Source organism: Dermacentor variabilis, chromosome 9 (genome assembly GCF_050947875.1).
Source record: "Dermacentor variabilis isolate Ectoservices chromosome 9, ASM5094787v1, whole genome shotgun sequence".
Classification (NCBI taxonomy): domain Eukaryota; kingdom Metazoa; phylum Arthropoda; class Arachnida; order Ixodida; family Ixodidae; genus Dermacentor; species Dermacentor variabilis.
In genome coordinates this window covers 110,594,778-110,614,774 of record NC_134576.1, presented here as the reverse complement: position 1 = coordinate 110,614,774, position 19,997 = coordinate 110,594,778, and the positions used below count along the sequence as shown (strand labels likewise).

The window sequence follows — 19,997 nt, the reverse complement described above, 5'->3', positions numbered from 1 at the left end:
GAGAGGCTTTAGGATTTAGGTGCCACTAGTGGCGCATGCGCAATAGTGATTAGGGCGAGAGAGAGAGAGAGAAATATCCGCGGCGAGGCGCGCGCTGTGACGTCATGTGCATGCTCGGAGCACCGCCACGGCGAAATCGCAAGTTCGCGGCCAGTAAAGCTTTCGCTTTTAAAGTACAGTTTGAATGCTCGCGAACGCCCACCGGCTACGCACTTTCTTTTCCGGCGGAGCGGAGAAATGGGCCCAGAGTACCCCTGCTGCCACGCGGCAGCAACTCGAAAGCCGTTCGGCCACCTCTCCTATTCTACCACCGTGATTTCGACCATGGTTCGACCGATGGTTCGACGCACTGGCGCAGCCAACGTAACCGATCGCTGCCAACGCGCTCCGACGCGCACGGCGTCGAACGACTCGCCAGCGCGCCGACAAGTACTAAACGCGCCTTAAAGGGCCCCTGAAACGGTTCGGACAAATTTTGTAGACGCGTAGGATACAGCTTAAGTGGAACATTCGCACCACAATTTAAGTGAAGCGTTACGTATTAATGGAGCTACAAGCGATTAAAAGCTACCCTCCTCCCTAGCCATGCTTTTCCTCCTCAACTCGCTCGCCGAGCGAGTGGGGCTAAGCTCCGCCTTCACTGGTTCAGCGTCACGATGCGACGTCACATCGTCCACTTCCGGTTGTTTTGGAGCCCGCCCCCGCCCGCGCGAGACCGCTCCGCTAGCCGCTTGGCCGTCGACCCCAAGCGAGAGCAATCGAAGCAGCGTGCGTTGCGAGCATTCTGTCGTAGCGCCGAACGTGTCTTGTATTCCGGTAACCACAGGCAAGCTGGTCATTTCGGCAAATGACTGCAGGCATAAACTCAAGCTGATGAAGGAAGTTTAGCGTAGACGTACGTGAGCGGCCTGATCGGTCTGCGCGGTCGATACACTTGTTGGTGCAGCGCTTAACCAGCCAAACAAAGCGCTAATATTGCTCTAACCAAGTGTAAAACATTTTAAACATTTATAAAAACAACGTGTTACACTCCTGCGAAAAATACACACCAGCAGCAAAGAAGAATACACTTCGTTGCTGCTACTGTGTATGGTTGAGCTCTGTGCCACCAGGTGGCTGCACCGTGCAGACCATTCGCATTTGCCCTTCCGCACATCTCATGGCTCATCCCGTTACGGCGAAGTCAAGCGGCCAGACTCTGTCCCCTTGCGCTTGCGTTTTCCCTAATACCGGACTCGGGAAACGCTATTGCGTTAGTAATCTTCCGGTGTAAAGTGACGGCCACAAACGCGCAAATCCTGGCGCCGATCGGATAGCGGCAGTCCGATGCGCAGCAGCCAGTTCGCTCGTACGCTGCCTTGCAGAGGGACACGATGTCGCAGCTTGACATATTGCCAGTCGCTACGTTTGCAGTCCACAAGGCAACAAAGTCGAATCATAGTGCTCGCGAAAAGACTGAGACCGACTCTGACCGCGGCGCTCTCTTTAAAATGGAGTACGTTGTAACACAAGCAGACGACACATGCTGTGTGCCGGAAGTGCTTAAGTGTACTGAAAAATTATTCTTGTGCATTCTCTTTATGTTACTTTCTTTTGATAAAAACAAATTAACTAACATTCAAACTATTACGAAGATCATTTGTTTACCATAAAGTTGGAAAAATTATCGATCACGCGCCCTTGTCAGCCAATCGGATAGCTCGCCCCACTGACGTCGTGTGGGTGATTTCGGTCATATGGGTAGGGGCGGCTTAAAATTCCGCCGAGCAGTGCGCTGCGATCGGCAGCGATGTGCATATTTAAAACCTTATAATAAATTACACGCTTTACGCGGAGCACTTATATGTGTCAATTAATGATCAGAAGGACCTACTCTAACGACTCAATACGTTTGTAGAAAATCGTCAAAAGCGTTTCAGGGTCCCTTTAAGAGGAAGCTTTAGCTCGGGCCCAACTCCGACGCGGCCTATTCAAATACATGTAAAACGCCAAAACGTTTTTGAGGTAACCCCTGGACCGATTTTGATGAAATTTGTCGCATTTGAAAGAGAAAGTTAAATTCTAGTGACTGTTGGAAGCGGAATTTCGATTTAGGGCTTGAATTTTCTTAAAACGATTTTCAAATATTTGACCGTTTGAAAAAAATAGAAGCACGAAGTTTATAAATTCATAGCTCTGCATCAAGAACCGATGTCGCGGTTCTGTAAGCGGCATCCATTAGATCATTCAAAGCGGACAAATTCAATATGTCATTTTACATCTTACGTGAATTTGTTACGTTGGTTACAACGGTTTTGCAAAAGTTGTATTTCTCTATGATTAAATTTTTTTTATATTCATGTGTAACATATCAATTTTGTCCGCTTTAGATATACTATTAGATGCAATTCACAGAATTGTATTATCATATTTAGTGGTTAAGTTACAGAGTTGGAAACTTGATAGTTTCGTTTTTTGAAAATTTTCGATTTTTGCCAATATTTAATAAAAAATTGACGATCTAACTCAAAAATGCAAAACCAACAGTCACTAGATATTAAGTTTGTCTTTTAAATGCAACAAACCTCGTCAAATTTGGTGCGGTGGTTGCCGAGAAAAACGAATTCTCCTTTTACATGTATTTAGATAGGAGCACTTGAGCATGATTCGCCCTTGCCATGGACGAAGCACGAGCCGGTGCGAAGTGCGTCAACTCTTCGCCGCAGTCGCCAGGCTGAGTCTGAGCACCCTGCCCACCGTTACTAGATTACTAATCTAGTAACGTTGCACCCTGCCGATATCGTTCGATCGCCGGGAAGAAGCACCGAAGAATCGTGTCTAACTGGTCTAACCATGCGCAGAGGTTTAGGACAGGTTCGGAGCATATGACGTAGCAGCTTTAAAGCGCGTCATTTTGTTCTTGCACAAGTCGAAATATTACAAACGTTGCTGCGTCATTTAACTTGACAGAAGTAGTACACGCTGCCTCAAAACATGGTTCGTATGTGGCTCGCAGCCACAGGATGGACTGGTGGTTCATTTTAAAGGCGCTGGTACTCGTTCTCCTCGTTAGTATAGTGGCCAGTATCCCCGCCTGTCACGCGGGAGACCGGGGTTCGATTCCCCGACGGGGAGTATATCTTTTTATGACTATTACATGTCGCATTTCATCTTATTCAATATACCACAAAAGCTGTGGCTGTAGTAGTTTATGAAAGGCATAAAAAAGAAGTATCAATAATTACACACGTAACGCATATCTGCCCTTCTAGATGAGTGCCTTTTTCTATAATTACTTAATCGGTGTGCCTAAACGTAACAAAATAATTAATAATGAATCACTTAAGCCTTAATGAAGTTTTGGAAACACGAGACAGTGGCGTTAAAATGTGCGAAACTCTTAATTAAACTTCTAGGAGCTTGCGCTCCGCTTCGAAAAATGTCAGGGAAAAAAAAAAGTGGAGGTGCGGGGTATCCTTCCCCGTACCTCTCGCATGCTAAGCGAGCGCTCTACCATCTGAGCTACACCCCAAGACACTGAACCTTGCCTTAAAAACGTGACTGTCCACGGTCTCCTTCGATTTTAAAACGCGGATCTTAAAGGCTATGCTTTTGCAGGTTGAAAGTGCCGCACGCGATTTCGGGAGCCAGAAAAACGTAGTTGACGTCGCCAATTGGACACCACGTACCTATTCGGTGGTCAAGAAAGGCAAAATAAGTTATTTTTATAAGTATTACATGACATTTTATACTATCATATGTTTTTTTCTACTCTTCCTTTGCGTCAAATCAAGGTTTGGCATTTCGGAAACGAACAATCCGCAAACTATCTGATTCTCTCTCTCCATATATATATATATATATATATATATATATATATATATATATATATATATATATATAGGGCGTTTTTTTAAGCTGCACCAAAATTTTTAAAATTTCCTATGGCAGATAGCGCAGTCCTAACCACGGCAACAGTTGTGGAACAAACACGACCGAAACGTCCACACTAACGATACGCCTTCTAGATTTCACCGAAATCAAAACCGTCATCTTCCAAACCATCCATCGCATGATCCACTCAGTGACGTACCAACTGTTTCTCGAGTGGGGGGGGGGGGATTGCAAACCACAAACAATTTGTATTCTCTCTTACTCTCTCTATACATATATACATACTACCGAAGTATTAAAGCGCCAAACAGACGACACAAGAAGAGACACTTGTGTCGTCTGTTTGGCGCTTTAGTACTTCAGTAACATGCACCAACTAACCAAACAAAATGTTCTGCGGGGAATACATACATACATACATACATATATACATACATACATATATACATACATACATACATACATACATACATATATATACATACATACATATATACATACATACATACATATATATATATATATATATATATATATATATATATATATATATATATATATACAGGACTTTTTTTTTAATTTCCTATGGCAGATAGCGCCGTCCTAACCATTGATCGAAATTATTCGAGGAGGCCATTACTTCTACGAGAAGTCAAAATATTGAATCAATTGAATAATTAACGTACTTACGCTGATTAACTTTTTAACTGATTATTTACGCCACATATTTTAATCTACGAACTACAGCCGCCGAGTTATTCGCACAGCGTATCCACTTGGAACGATTTCCCTCGACAGCACCAGTTCCGAGATATTAATTTTCAGTGTCCGACGAAACGATGGTGTTCCAGTTACTTTTTTTAAGAAACCGCTGTTTTATGCATTGAAGCACCAAAAGAATTAAACTGGAACACCAATGCATTGCGACCGGACACTTTGACCAACCATTATTTTTTAACCGAGCTGGGTATGTTCCCTCCATCCAATCCAAAATGTACATTTGGGATAAGACCCCCAGTTGTGTTTGTAAGGTATCTTACAAACACAACTGGGTGTACCCAAAAGATGGATACCTAGCACGCGGATATTATTCTAATTGCGACATCTGGCAGTCAGATTACGACACTCTCTTCGTGAGCATATTGTGCAGGAGGACTTGTCCTTGCTCAACTGAATTGCCTAAAATTTCTTAGCTTAATTGTACGCGGCACTCTTTGTGTTAGATGTTTGTTAAATAAGTTTAATTATGCGATCAAAATAGTAATAAAGCTTGTGCGTTTTACATGTCGAATAGACCGTTCAAACCATGGCGTGTTTAAAAACGCAGATCCGTAAAAAAAATTTCTAAATTAAGCGAATGACGAGCCCGTTTTCGACTACATTGAGCTAGCACTGGATGACGTCATATCTGCGGTCGTTGCATTCCATTTCCCACTTGTGCACTGATTATTCCATTTAAAAAATATGGTTCATTGAAAAAAATCTCTCGGATCAATTGGTATATAATTAGCTCGTTTGGAAACTACGAAGAGGCGGAAAACGCGAACAACTTCCAGCACAACAAAAGCTAAAACAAACACTCACTGAAAAAATTAGAGCGGGAAGGCAGTTTTGTTGTTCCGACACATTTACGATAATTTCTTAAGACTGGCCCTGGAAAATTTTGGTGCCACTTGAACCTGATTAATGAGCGAATAATTGATGGACGGAATTCATAATAAGCAACAATTAACAAGCTGCCAAGTTTAATAACTATTTTCTTTGTCGTCTCCTAATGGAATCAGTGCTCTCCAGTTCTGCCGACAATGCACAAATCATTGGTACTAATTTCATAACGCACGAGGGCGTATTTTCTATGCTTTTAAATATAAAAAAAAGAACAAGAAGCCGTATTAAGAGTATTCCGAATGCTTTCCTGTTTTCTTCTCGTAAATTTTCGCTCATCCATTTCTCGTGGTGTCGTTCTATCATACTGGCCTATCTAAATTAAAGCCCCTCCATTAGCTATAGAGGGGCTTTAGTTGTGCCGATCCTTAAGAAAGGTGATCCTGGCCAGCTTTACTGGCAAAATATCGCCCCGTATCACAAACGAGTATATAGTGCAAGATTCCAGAGCATCAAACTCAATGGTAGAATATAATGAAAAGCGAAACCTCCCTAGTCCCCGAATTGTTGACGCAATATTTTCGCAATTTTGTCAACGTCGTCGAACGTTACGCGACATTTGGCAACGTTCAACGATAGTGCACAAACGTTTACGAACGTTGCATTTTTACGTCGAAACAACTCCGTCAAATGTGGATGGATGTTGGCCCACATTTGGCCACATGGCTACAACATAGTCGCCGCAACCGGATACTTACGGCAGAGACAAACGTAATTTAGGGGATGCACAAATAAAAAACGTTTCAGCTAATTTGCAATATACACGATTGCTGCAGCATTGCTCGTTATGCGTGCAGGTGCACCTTCAAAATAAGCATACTTCAAATAGGCATCTTCGAAATAAATTTATCCAATGTGTCATGCTAACTGTATGTCTTGCATAAATTATTCTATTTGCGCGCTCTTCGTAATGCGGGTTGGTTCGGTGACAGCAGCACCGCAGGAGTATGCTTAACAGAAAACTAAAACCGAAACGAAAAGCTTATGCATACACTAAGCGCTTTAAAAAAAAGTAGTTGGCAGCATATTATCATTGCAATATGTAATAATGCTATATTGAGCTATATTATTTTGTGTTTATGAGATTGCAAACTATGAATCATTCATCCTAGATTTCGCATTATCTTATTGTCAGAGACTCTGCCAACTAGCGGCAGCCCTACGGTCACTGACATCGAGAGCAAGTGTTTTTTTTTTTGTTTGTTTTTTTCTCACTAGTTGGAGTAGAGGTTGTGCGTGCTTCCCTCGGCCTTCGCGGCGCAAAACTCAAAACGAAATGTGGCGTGCCATCTCGGAAAAATACGGTTAGTTTTTTCTCAGTATGCAGCATGCTTTAATCGCCCTTTTAGTACATGACAGCGCTACCGACGAAATACAGAGAAAAGGAAAATCACAGGACGAGCGCTTGTCCTATGGTCTTCTTTGTGTTTGGTCTGTCGCGATGCCATATACAAATGGAACCAGGCTCGCCGGGGCCTGCGCGTGACAGCGGGTGTTCACGTAAAAAAAATTGCCGTTTACAGGCGCCCTCCTGGAGCAGTGCTTGTAACTAATCCAATCTATCGTCTTGACGAAAAAAGCGGCTCGCGACTCGTACACCAGTCGGAACATTGCCGGCTCCCTTTGCGCAAGCTACACGAGAGAGCCAATCGCAGTCGCAAATTTCGATCCGGATCGGCCTTGATCACTTTCAAAAGTGGTCATGTGACACCGGTATTAGTGACCCGACTGCTCAGCGCCCTTCGTTGCACGGCGGAGTCAGCTTATCTTGCCTTGCCCATCGGTCACAGACGAGGATGGCGTATGCGGCTTTTCTTCGGGGGTCGCAGGACCAGGCGCTCTCATATTGCCTAACGCCGAACATGTGTTTTCGAATAGCTCTGAAGATGAGGGGACAAGTCCCTATGTAGTAACTGGGCACAGTACCGAGACTTCTGTTGAGAGCAACCTGCACATGTGGGCAGTCGCTGTACAGTGCGAGCTTCCCACCTGACTTCTCAAATGGTGCTGAAGCCTTTCCACCCGGAGCTACCTGCAGATGCGAGAACATTACTGAAGACTTTGAAAGAAACTGAGTCTGAATGGAGTGGAGTGTACGATTACTTTGGAATAACATCCAGTCTAACAGAGCACATTTCAACAGAGTGCCAGACGCTCTCATTATTTGTAAATGTGGATGGGCTTCCAATTTTCTGCAGCTCTCGGAGGCAGTTTTGACCAAAACTTCTGTTAATTAAGAAAAATCTCTGTTCTCCTTTTGTTGCTGCCTTTTATGAAGGACAGCAATCCCGAGGACATAACTTCGTACATGAAAGCTTTTTACAATGAGTCGGCTGTTTAAAGAGCTTGTTAGAATGGGACTTTGTATAGCGGCAAGTCATATGCTGTGAGACTCACTTCCATTTGTGTGTGATGCCCACCGGCCAGGGCTTATATCAAGTACGTAAAGGGGCATACTGCATATTCTGGTTGTGAAAAGCATGCACAAAAGGGTGTGCACTCTGTTCTAGATAAGAAAGTCATTTTTCCGGGACAGCCCCTTGCAAACAGATGAGGACTTTCAAACCTTTCTTCAGAAAGATCACAATCACAGCGTGCACCCTTTCCGGTGCCAAGGTGCTGGAATGGTAAACCACTTTTCTCTCAATTATATGCATCGGGTGGGTCCAGGTAAAATGATAGAGCTGCTAGTTCACTACTGGGAGTAAAAAAAAAACAATCTTCTTAAATAAAAGTGCGCTCGGGCTCGAAGCTACATTTGGCTGCCACACTTTTTGGCTTTGGCGCCACAGTGCTAAGTGACACGAAAGGAGGCCCTGGTTCATGTGGTTCTTGGAAAACTGGAAAGCAGTAGGGTTCAGGAATTTTCTTCTCTAAGGTGGGCCAGTTACCATGAAAGGAGAGCTCGAAAAAAAGCTTTTGATCATTTCATGACTCTCAGCATCTATGTTTGCATTTTTGCTTGTCCAAATATGCTGCATACAATGCTGATGTTGTTGAGAACCTTCTGCAGCAGTTTGTTTCTGAGGCTGGCTCACTTTATGGCAAGGGTATCTATGTGTACAATGCGCATTCTCTGCTGCATCTTGCTGATTATGTCCACCGGACTGGTCATACAGATAAGTTTTCTGCCTATCGAGATCTTCCTATACAAGCTGAAGACGCTAGTCAAGTCAAAAGCGCAAGTTCTTCAATAGACTTTCAGGTGTCTTCATAAACAAAGTTGCCTCAGTGAAGGTAATTTGCCTGTACCACATTAGCTGCCCTAGCTTTCTGGAGAGCACTGTAGTGGTCCTGAACCATTGGGTTTCACAGGCCATCAATACTCTATTCTAAGAAGAAAGATTGAGGGCACTGTATTGAAGAACATCAAAATGGATGACCGTGTCTATCTAAAAAATGGTCGCATTGTGTTTATAGCCAACCTTCTCGATTCATCCCCTGCAATTAGCTTCTGTGGTTGGTATCTTAGATAACTAACAGACTTGTATTCATGCCTAGTGCCATCATCTCAGTTATTTATTTTTGCTGCCAAAAGCCGTTCACAAGGGTTAGCAGTGCAGAATTAGGATGATACTCTACACAACCGTGTTTGCTTGGCAAATGGAGAGGGCTGCAAGGTGTTTTTCACCCCATCTGCTTACGCACAGTAGTGTACTCAACTGAAGTGAGAGAACTGCTGGTGAGTACATGCAGCCAGACTTCTTACAATACAGAACAAGAATAATGCAGCATTACTTGAATAGTTTGCGTGCTAGTACGACGATTACTTATTTTTGTGGTTACGTTTTTGTGTGTGTTGTCTTTCCAGGTGGACCGGCTTACAGCGTTGTGCATCTCTCTAAGCAGAATGAGGTGTCCACTGTTCCATCTTCTTGGATTGTTGGTGACCATGTTTCGTTGCCGCCATACCAAAGCAGCACACGAATGATCACTGCAATTAAGGATAAGGAGGAGCCTTCAGAAGGCTGGACCAGTTATCAATGCACAGTGCTTTTCAATTGTGGTGAGTTCTCGCAAACCTCTCTCTTTTTTTTTTTTAGAATTTCGAGCAATTCTTGTACCCACTGCTAGGTTGTCCTCTTAGAGATCATTTTTCACTAGAATTCTTATTCGAACCGCATTCAAAGCACAGTAATGTCCTTTACATTAACACTGTCTCTTCATCATGTTGTCATTATGCCATCCAGTAATTTCATCATGGTAGTTCAGCTAGATGCTTGTGCTGTTCGCTTTTTTTTAAAATATAATCTGATATTGAGCTCAAATTCGAGTTACCCAAGAATAATAGGAAAATGGCTAGGAAATATATCACCAGGGCTGCTATGCAGGGAGCTCGAGAGTTTCGAGTTACATCTGAGTTTATGCAAGCCAGAGCATGTGCCGGAGCTCGCACAAACTGGACAGAACATGGTAATTAATGCATGTGGCTAGGGTGTAACACATAGCTAGAGCCTGCACCAAAGTGCACGCAAACTGGTGAAACTTGAAACCCCTAGCTTTTTGCACAGCGACCCAGGCAAAGCATAGGACATAGGACCCAGGCATAGGCATAGGCAAAGCATAGGCTTTTTGTCGAGTCATGATAAAAGTAAAGTGAAGGTAAAGAGCAACTTAGAACTGTAGTACGAAAGGCATACATTATACTGAGCTAAGATGGAGGGCTGCAAGAGGCATGCAGATATTGTGAATTTTGGACTTTAAAAGCATTGGTGTATTATGTGTTCTAAGGTTCGTGCGACTGTCTCACAACAGAAAAGGTAATTTTAATTCTCCTATGTGCTTTTCTTGTCTCTGCTGGACTGCATTAGGTCATAAGCGTATTGTTGTACTGTTACTTTTCAGCTGACTATGACGACGCCAGGCTGAAGGAACAACGGGCCACAGAGATGTGCGATATTGACTCTGATGATGGATGTTATGAACCAAAGAAGAGGCGAGCACAGCAACGGACTTCATCCAATGAAGAAAGTGTTTGTGCTTCAGATACTGAATCTGGGACAGCTGTACCCGGGCCACCACCCCCAAAGTTTCGGAAGACAGCACCTTCGAAAGGCACAACTATTCCACTACAGCCAGATGCATCCACTATGCAGCCATTGCCAACAGCCAGTGTTCAAGCTATCCTGAAGGGTAAGCCAAGATGAAGCGGCCAGCAATCTTAGAAACTATTGTAGACGTGTGCACCATAGCTACTGAGAGGCAGTCAAGTGATAAGTTATACGACTAGCACTTTTATTTCAGATAGTGCTGCCACTTCACGGTTCATATTAGCTACACAGTAGCTATGCCGTAGCCTTCAGATGGCTCTTATTACTATGCAGTGTGCAGCACGGCAGATAGAAATTGTATTAACCATGAACAGGTGAAGTGGCGCCCTAAAAAGGCGGTGGTCTCGGGTTTGATGCCCGGACCAGGACGAATTTTTCTGTGGCAGCAATGATTTACTTTGGGAATTAAGTAAACAGCAGTTGTCTATCAGTCTTTGTACCGATTCAAGGAGACCTGTGTGAGCTGAAGTTAGTTTTCATTCGGACTGAGTTTATTATTTTTAGAAATACCAGCTTTATGACTTGGTTTGCTAAGGCTTCCTTGTAGGACGATCATTTATGTTACGTTTCACCCTGATGAGAGTTTTCGATTGTCAACTTTTCAATGACAGGAGCAAAATGGCAGCCATATTTCATTGCCATTCCCTATTGAAAAATCCATATGCCCCATAACTCCCACATCCAATAATCAGATATGAAACACAGGATCCCGTAAAAGAATGTTTTTCCCATATGCCATACGATGTTCTTGGATATAAGAGTTAAGGCGATTATGGGTTTTTTTCACTAGGGTTGTAACACATTAGCAAGAACCTTGTTCACATTTGCGTATTAAAACTCTAGCGAACAAAGTGGTGTGCGTAGCAGTTTTGATGTCAAGAGCTCAGAAGCTTGTGTAGCTCCTTAGAGTAGCAGGCAGAGCAGTCTACATGGGAAACAATTTGCTATCTCCTGCTTTCAGGGGTGATGGTTTGTTAGGTTTAAAACTCCTGTACCCGGTAGCCTTCATTGTTAGCCATAGTTGGCCATCATGGTTGTAGGCTAGTTTGGTGTTACTACATTTAAGAAATGGAAGGACCTTGTACTTGCCATTTGAAATTGTCTTCTGGAAATTTTTGTGTGTGTTTGCTATTCTATTATTGTAAAACCAGTTTTTATTTCTTCTTAACTTTACGCAGTGCAAGAAGAAACTTTGAAACTGCTGAAGGAGACGAAAGCCCAGCTGGACACATTGGCAAATGCTGTGCAGGAGCTGAAAAATTCCGGCAGACCAGAGCAGACATCTGGCGATACTGTTGATAGTGGCATGCTTGATTTGCTTCCTTTGGACACTCACCGTGACCTCGAAAAACTTGAGCAATACCTTCGCATACCGAAAAATAAGACTGACCTTGTAAGTTTTATTTCTTTTAAAGTTGATTCACTTTGTGATGTTTTTTTAGGCACCTGCTGTCTATGGCACAGTGGCCAAAGAGCTCTGCCGTGGGTTCAGTGTCGCCCATTGTGACTGCATTTCGATGGAGACGAAATCGGAAAGCACTTGCATACTAATAAGATTTAGGTGCACGTTTAAAAACCCCCTACTGGTCGAAATTAATGACAAGCCCTCCACCATAGCGTCTCTCACGCCCCTGTGCATCAGTACAGCAGTACGTAACTGTGCTGCTGTCCTGTAGCACGAGATGAGGCTGTGCAGTCAGATATGGAAGCATTCTTTCTTGCATTATGTCAGGGTGCTTACATCACTAAGCATTGAAATTGAGCTCTTTACTTTATTTTTTTTTTTTTTGCCCCCCTTCAGGTGGCTTACTTTTCTCGGTTAGGAGGCCCTTCTGTGCTGAAAGCTGCGCGACGCCTGATGAGAAGATGCATGAGAGATGTGTTGGCGCGAGATTTTTCGCTAACAAGGAGGAAAGGGAAACGCCCGTTTAACGACTTGCAGCTGCTCCAGGTTGCAACTGGTACGTTTGATCCAATTTTGTACAACTTCTCCGGGCATGTCTTGCTTTAATTGCAAGTTTCGTGAAATAGGGATTGTCAGACTACATTTTCAAAAAGCCTGTTGTCGTTGAAACATGTCAATGTAGTCTTCCTTCATATTGTTGAAACGATCTTGTTCTGGCGAACACCAGGTTTTCAATTTTGCCGTTGAAGCATTGCAACAAATTTTATGACGATGCTTACATTTCAGCTTAAGTCCTATATGCATTCCTGGGTCACCAATATAAGGGTGCCACGATTTAAATTATGCGAAAGGGAATAAATGGAAGACCTTTGTTTGAATGATGCCTGCTTTCACTCATTTGATCATTTGGTAGTATTGCTCTCCTGATCATTTTTTGCTTTTTTTTTTCTTTTTTTTTTACTTTTCAGAGGCATTACAAAAGGCATTCACGACAGCAACGGAGGCAGATGTGCACGGTGGCATTGCAAACTGGCTTCGGTATGCCCCTTCACGAGAGAAGAAACGGTACACAACTTTTAGTGCACAGTTCTTAGGCACACGTTTCTGCAGCCAGCGTTGGCATTCTGCCACGGCATAACTGCACGAATGAGCACAGTGAAAGATGAAAGCAAATGTGGAGCGAAGCGTGAGGAGAAAAGCGTAGCTCTCGTTTGTGTGCTTGAACCGGTTAATTATAAGTTTTGTGGCCTAAGCTTCTTAGGCCACAGAACGGCTTAGCGCATAATATGTACTGTTATCGTTTTCAATGTGCTTGTCACTCTTCGGCAGTAGTCCCACGGTTACACAGTCTTTTTAACTTGAGGTTATTTTGTTTATATAGTACTCTTAATAGTTTTGCTTAGGGGAAATAGTTGCACTGCATCTGTGGATTATCATCAGCCAGAGTTCCTTCCAAGAACTAGAAGATATTGTTACTCCCACCAGCAGCCGCCCGCAACACTTGCTGCGCTGAAATAGTGCCTTTTCTTCTCCACAGTCACTTTCTCCCTCTCTGCTCGGTGGCGTCACGTTGGAGAAGCGTTTCTCTCCTTCCAGTTTCCCAGCAGCAGATCGCCGACAAGGTAGTGCAGAGAGGCCTAGGTTTATCGCACATGTTCTTGGTCGTAATCCTAGCGAACATTGTTCAGCGGAGGTTTTGAGTTGTGTGGAGCAACGCGACGCACGATGTCCCGAAAGCGGACAATTCCTTCGCTCGGCGATAAGCTGAATAGTATCATCAGCAGCAGCACCCTGGCTACACCCACTACAGGGCAAAGGCCTCCCCCATACTTCTCCAACTACCCCGGTCATGTGCGAATTGTGGCCATGTTGCCCCTTTACGAAATCCTGCCTGGTCCTTTAGTTGACAGAAGTCTAAGGTGTTCCTGATTCTATTTGCGATTACCTTAGTAAATACTTTGTAGGCAACGGACAGTAAGCTAATCGGTCTATAATTTTTCAAGTCTTTGGCGTCCCCTTTCTTATAGATTAAGATTATGTTGGCATTCTTCCAAGATTATAGTATGCTTGAGGTAATGAGGCATTGTGAATACAGGGTGGCCAGTTTTTCTAGAACAATCTGCCCACCATCCTTCAACAAATCTGCTGTTACCTGATCCTCCCCAGCTGCCTTCTCCCTTTGCATAGCTCCCAAGGCTTTCTTTACATCTTCCGGCATTACTTGTAAGATGTCAAATTCCTCTGGACTATTCCCTCTTCTATTATCATCGTGGGTGCCACTGGTAATGTATCAATCTCTATAGAACTCCTCAGCCACTTGAACTATGTCATCCATATTAGGAATGATATTGCCAGCGTTGTTTCCTAACGCATACATCTGATTCTTGCCTATTCCTAGTTTCCTCTTCTCTGCTTCTAGGCTTCCTACGTTCTTGAGAGTATGTTCAATTCTATCCATATTATACTTCCTTATGTCAGCTGTCTTACGCTTATTGATTAACTTTGAATGTTCTCCCAGTTCTATTCTAGCTGTAGGATTAGAGGCTTTCATGCATTGGCGTTTCTTAATCAGATCTTTCGTCTGCTACGATAGTTTACTGGTATCCTGTCTAACGAAGTTATCACCGACTTCTATTGCACACTCCTTAATGATGCCCATAAGATTGTAGTTCATTGTTTCAGCACTAAGGTCCTCTTCCTGAGTTAAAGCCGAATACCTGTTCTGTAGCTTGATCCGGAATTCCTCTATTTACCCTCTTACTGCCAACTCATTGATCGGCTTCTTATGTAGCAGTTCCTTCCGTTCGCTCCTTAGGTCTAGGCTAATTCGAGCTCTTACCATCCTATGGTCACTGCAGCACACCTTGCCGAGCATGACCACATCTTGTATGATGCCAGGGTTAGCGCAGAGTACGAAGTCTATATCATTTCTAGTCTCGCCATTCGGGCTTATCCATGTCCACTTTCGGCTATCCCGCTTGCGGAAGAAGGTATTCATTATTCGCATATTATTCTGTTCTGCAAACTCTACTAATAACTCTCCCCTGCTATTCCTAGACCCTATGCCATATTGCCATATGCCACGAAAACCAGCATTGCCTGTGACGTTAAGATACCCGAGTCTTCGCTTAAGACGATCCTGGCAAACAAAGTGGTGATATTACAGAATGCCAACAAGTTCCGGCTCAAGCCGAAAGCGGCGAAAGAAGGACAGGATGAGAAGTTAGAAAAAGTTCTCGTCAAGTGGCTGCATCAAGTATGGAGCTCTACGATCAACGTTTACGGGACCATTCTAAAAGAAAAGGCGGACCTTGTGTCATTGCGTCTGGGCATTGACGACTTTCAGGCATCGAACGGGTGGCTGGATCGCTTTAAAGAACGAAACAGGATTGTGTACAGCTGCTCCTCCAGAGAAAGCACTTCCGTGGACGTTTCGGCGGTGAACGAGTGGATGCAGTCGCTACCGAAGATGATTTCTGCATACAAGCCCTGCGACGTTTTTAGCGCCGATGAGAGCGGTATTTTTTACCATATCCAGCTCGAGCAAAGCCTTGTGTTTAAGGGTGACCGCTGTCATATTGGCAAGCATAGTAAAGAGCATGTGACGGCACTCTTCTGTGCTAACGAGGACGGTTCCGAGAGGCTGCTGGTGCTTATTGAAAAGTTTGCAAAGCCACAGGGCTTTTAAGAACTTGAAGACGCTGCTGTGCAGCTACAACTTCAACAAAAAGTCGTGGATGACGTCTTCGCTCTTCAGTAATTTTTCGCAGCAGCTGTATAACAAAATGGGTGCTAAAGTGAGGGAAATATTGCTTTTTATGTACCATGCACCGTGCCACCCACCCAGTACATCCAACCTGAGGAATGTAAGGGTCTTTTTTTTTTTTTTACCCAGCTGCACAAGCCGGCTGCAGCTGCTGGATGCCCGCATCAATAAATGCATCAAGCAAGGGTACCGGAAGCGTTAGTGCAGCTTCGGCTGGTGGCTATGTAGCGCAGCGATTCGGAAACAAAGATCACTGCGATCGACGCCATGCATTCTATTGCCAGTTCGTGGAACGCAGTGTCGCAAAGTACAATCACTAACTCGTTCAAGCGCTGTGGCTTTAAGCAAGAGACTGCCTCCTCTGCTGGTGACGCAACAACCTTGACGCCGCTCAAGGCAGATGCAGGCTTCGCCGACGATGATTTCGAGGGTTTAAACCTAACCACGACCTTCGCCATGTACATAGGGGCCAACAAGAACGTTGCGATCTGTGGCAAGGTGTCGCTGGCTGACGCCATCGAGGAGGCTTTGCCTAGTGCCGACACCAATGTGCCATTCGACGAGGACAGCGCCGCCGCTACAGATGCCGTGACTGTGCATACCACGTTCGCTGAGGTGCTACTGGAACGGCATCTGGAACTTCATCTGTCCATGAGATGCCTCAGAGGACCTCCTTTTGGATTTTGCCCAACTTGAGCGAAAGCTCCTGGTTCATGGATCAAACAACTTCCAAAGGAAACTTACCAACCTTTTTTTAACCTTTTGAGGGTCAATGATCTAAATATACGGCGCCGCAAACAAGTCCGAAAATGGTCGATGCCGTATATTTACAGTGCCGTCTGTACGTTTAAAAAGCGCACCCATTTCCTAACTTTTTCTTTTCTGTCATATGCTGCCACTATCATTACCCACACGCTGTCTTCCGTGACCTCCTGATTAGCGAGGCTGTCGGTCACACTTCGCTCCGTTTGAAACATGCTGCCTGAGACAGACTGTGCGCCACCTAATAGATTGCGAAATAGAAACACGTATAGAGCTACGTTCAAATTTCGCATTAGGAAGAATCGTAATTGTTGGTGAATTTTTTCATAGTTACACATTATTATTATTACTACTACTACTACTACTACTACTACTACTACTACTACTACTGCTACATATAGCTGAGTCATTATTATGGCAAGTTCTGTTTGAAATTTCTGAGAATAGTTCTTGCGGTGTTTATGCACTCACACGCATATATATCTTACAATGTTACTTTTTGAGTTCTAGCCCACTTTGTGATTCCCAGAATAATCTAGGCACCATCAGAAGTAAACCTAAGCATAGCACGCCTAGGATATATGGTCGTCAAGTTATTATTGTTACTTAGTGCATTCTATGCCTGACTTGTGCCTGGTGTGTTCATTGTAGGCATGCAAAATTTTATTTAATTTCACGTTTTAATATCTCAAAGCATCTCAAAGCATCTCAAAGCATCGCTCAAGCTATGAGCAATGCCATGAGGGCTACGATTTAATTTCTTCTATCTAAGGTCATGAAAAAAGAGCCATCGTGGTTGGAATATACTAAAATGTACATTACCGTGCTTTGAAATCTCAATGCATTGCCGTTTTTCCATTTGCTGCCGTTAAAATGTGGTTGCTACAGTCAAGGCAATACAGTGGATTTTTATAGTTACTAATATTGACAGGAACAAGCATCCCGAAATCCTATTTACATTGTAATGTACAATATAAGAAATGGCTATACACCGATTATTTCCATCTCTGTTTGGACAAGGAAGAGCGAAATCTAATTACAATTTGTGTTCTTGCACTTCAAAGCAGCATTACGCTTTAGTCATTTCGCAGCCATTGCAGGTACACAGTGCTGTGGTCACCAGACAAGTGCCTTAAACCCTTAGTTGTCTTGTATTGTGGAGATGTAGATAACTTTTGCCAGTGCCCATACATAGAAATGCATTGATTTCTGACTGATGAAACTGTGAATCAAGCTGTGGTGCATTTTTAAAACCCACCAATAAGAGAGAGGGAACTCACTGGTTTAGTAGTAATCCTTTTGTGTGTCTTTTTTTTCCTTTCACAAAAGGTGGTTTGAGTCAAGTTTGTATAATAGATTCAGGTTTTGCCAACTCTGCCCCCCATCCCCCTTTTTTTTTCTTTCCAGAGAGTCACATCCATGCTTCGACTATGATTCTTCATCTTGAACACAAACTGAAATGTCTCTGCGTGCCCTCGAGATGTACTGCATCCATCGCTGTGGCACCCAAACATCTTTTTGCCATTGCCTTCATCCACATCACTATGCTGGTCATCAGCCAGGACGACCACACTTCGGATGTTTCTGCAGTCACTTGTGACCAGCTCAATGCACCTCATCAGCAACATGTGAAGCACTTGTGTCAGCTCCTGTTCTTTTGTGGCTGCACACTTCTGTCAGGCAACGTGAACAAAGCAGGAGGTGCACCACCAGCGCCTGTGCTCAGGCCCGTACTCTCCGCTGATAGGAAGAGAGGGAAATGTGTTAGATCTATGTGCATACTATGCTTGACGGGAGCTGGTAGGTGGCCTACTGGCAGTCCTAACTTTGTACTTTACTGACGGCGTGCAATGTTGATTGATCTTGTGTTATTCCTAGCAGAGCACACTTACTGTGCCAGCACTGTGATATGTTTATTTAGGAATTTGCTAGAAAATGTTTTGGCAGGTTTGAACATTTTTTGCTTGCATTCGGTATCTAATCCTATGATGTAAATGTGCGAGGCCTCCGACTATTCGCCAGGATCATTGTGATCAAGAACTTATTAATATTCTCTCAATGTGCACTAAAAATTGTTACATTCTTTAAGTTCGGTCGCTGTCTTAATGTCGACATTGTCGAAAAAAGCCTCCATAGTCATCTGTAAAAACGAAATTTCTGTACAGCTGGTTCAATGATCCGCATTTCATTTTCGATTATGGCAGCAGTCACAGACTGCTTTTTGTGTGTTGCTGTAAAGACATTGCGTAACACAATCTATGTCAATTTCATTCCTATACTTGAAGATGTGAATTATGCTGGGTCCTCACTAGTTATTTAGCGTATTACTTTTTAGTGCAGGTTTATGTTATTTGCGAGTCTATAAATGTTATTTGTACACAAAAGAACCTGCAGCTTATCCACTTTTCGGCCTGTTTCCAGTACCTGAGTGTTGCACTGGTTGCTGCACTTCGTAATGCGACCATTTACGAGTGCAAGAAATCTAGTCCGAGAGCTTAAGGGTCTAGCCTTAAGGTCAAGCATGTGTTCCTAAATATAGCTAGCCTGCTTTCCTCTTGTGTTGACGTTCGTACACTTGATGAGTGGCCACACAGTTGTGGATCCCAGCCTTGCAAGGTTATTGCCAGCTTTCTTCTGTGTCACATTGTGTCTGGTCAAAGCTGACAGGATGTCTTCAAAAGGGCAAGTGTGGTCATACTAGCGTAATATGTTAAAATGTGCAGTATGTTGTTTTCTCAATGAGTATTGCTAACACCAGCAAGGATTGGTGACATTATTTCGATTTTTTAAAACTGTTTCTTTTTTAATTGTGCAATGTGTTGCAGCTGTATATTGTTCTATGTAAGATAGTTTAGCAAGCATATTAATATCGGCGAGCATTTTCGTCATGAATCTTGCACAGCTAGCTCTAATCAGTACCTCTTCGAAGATTGTGAACCCTTACTGTGAATAAATTGATGCATGGACTTGTTTCTGATATTTTGCTGTGTTCTGGACATGTATGTTTATCTTGAGCAATATGTACCAATATCTTCTTATTCTGCACTCAAGGAAAAATTGTAAGAGGTGATTTTATTCTTGGTGATCTCAAACTTGCACATTTTTTCTGTTATCTTGTGCAATAAATCTTTTTGTGATATTGTATATTGTTCCTCCTGAGCTAAGAACTTCCCCCCATCGCCCTTGGAAGCTCATTGTTATCCCAACTAGTGATTTGAGCTGCTGCTGCTGCTGCTGCTCTTCAAAACTATCTTGTAGACAACTTATTGTGTGCAGTAAGGAACCCGTCGTGGTTGCTTGTCGGCTATGGTGTTGCGCTGCTAAGCATGAGGTTGCGCGATCAAATCCCAGCCATGGCAGCCGCACTTCAATGGTGATGAAATGCAAGAACACCCATAGATTTAGGTGGTCAAAATTAATCTGGAGCCCCTCAGTATAGTGTGCCTCAAAATCAAATTGTGGTTTTGGCACATAA

General features: G+C 43.5%; 1 protein-coding gene and 1 non-coding gene across 4 annotated transcripts in view; both read left to right on the top strand.

Moving 5' to 3' along the window:
* The window catches only part of LOC142557296 (uncharacterized), a 34,031-nt gene extending 14,365 nt beyond the window's left edge, over positions 1–19,666 (top strand). Inside the window, exons 1-7 of one of the 3 annotated variants that reach the window (XM_075669022.1) lie at positions 6,768–6,842; positions 9,350–9,544; positions 10,384–10,671; positions 11,768–11,982; positions 12,391–12,550; positions 12,963–13,059; positions 17,930–19,666. In XM_075669022.1, coding sequence (XP_075525137.1) covers positions 6,815–6,842; positions 9,350–9,544; positions 10,384–10,671; positions 11,768–11,982; positions 12,391–12,550; positions 12,963–13,059; positions 17,930–17,969 — 1,023 coding nt within the window. In that variant the 5' untranslated portion in view covers positions 6,768–6,814 and the 3' untranslated portion in view covers positions 17,970–19,666. Of the gene's footprint in view, positions 1–6,767; positions 6,843–8,838; positions 9,221–9,349; positions 9,545–10,383; positions 10,672–11,767; positions 11,983–12,390; positions 12,551–12,962; positions 13,060–17,929 lie in introns of those variants that run through there. The other 2 variants (XM_075669024.1, XM_075669023.1) reach the window with 2 other exon arrangements.
* Positions 3,043–3,114, top strand: TRNAD-GUC (transfer RNA aspartic acid (anticodon GUC)). Its single transcript has one exon. It is a non-coding gene; the product is annotated as a tRNA-Asp (tRNA).
* Positions 19,667–19,997: the final 331 nt, after the last annotated feature.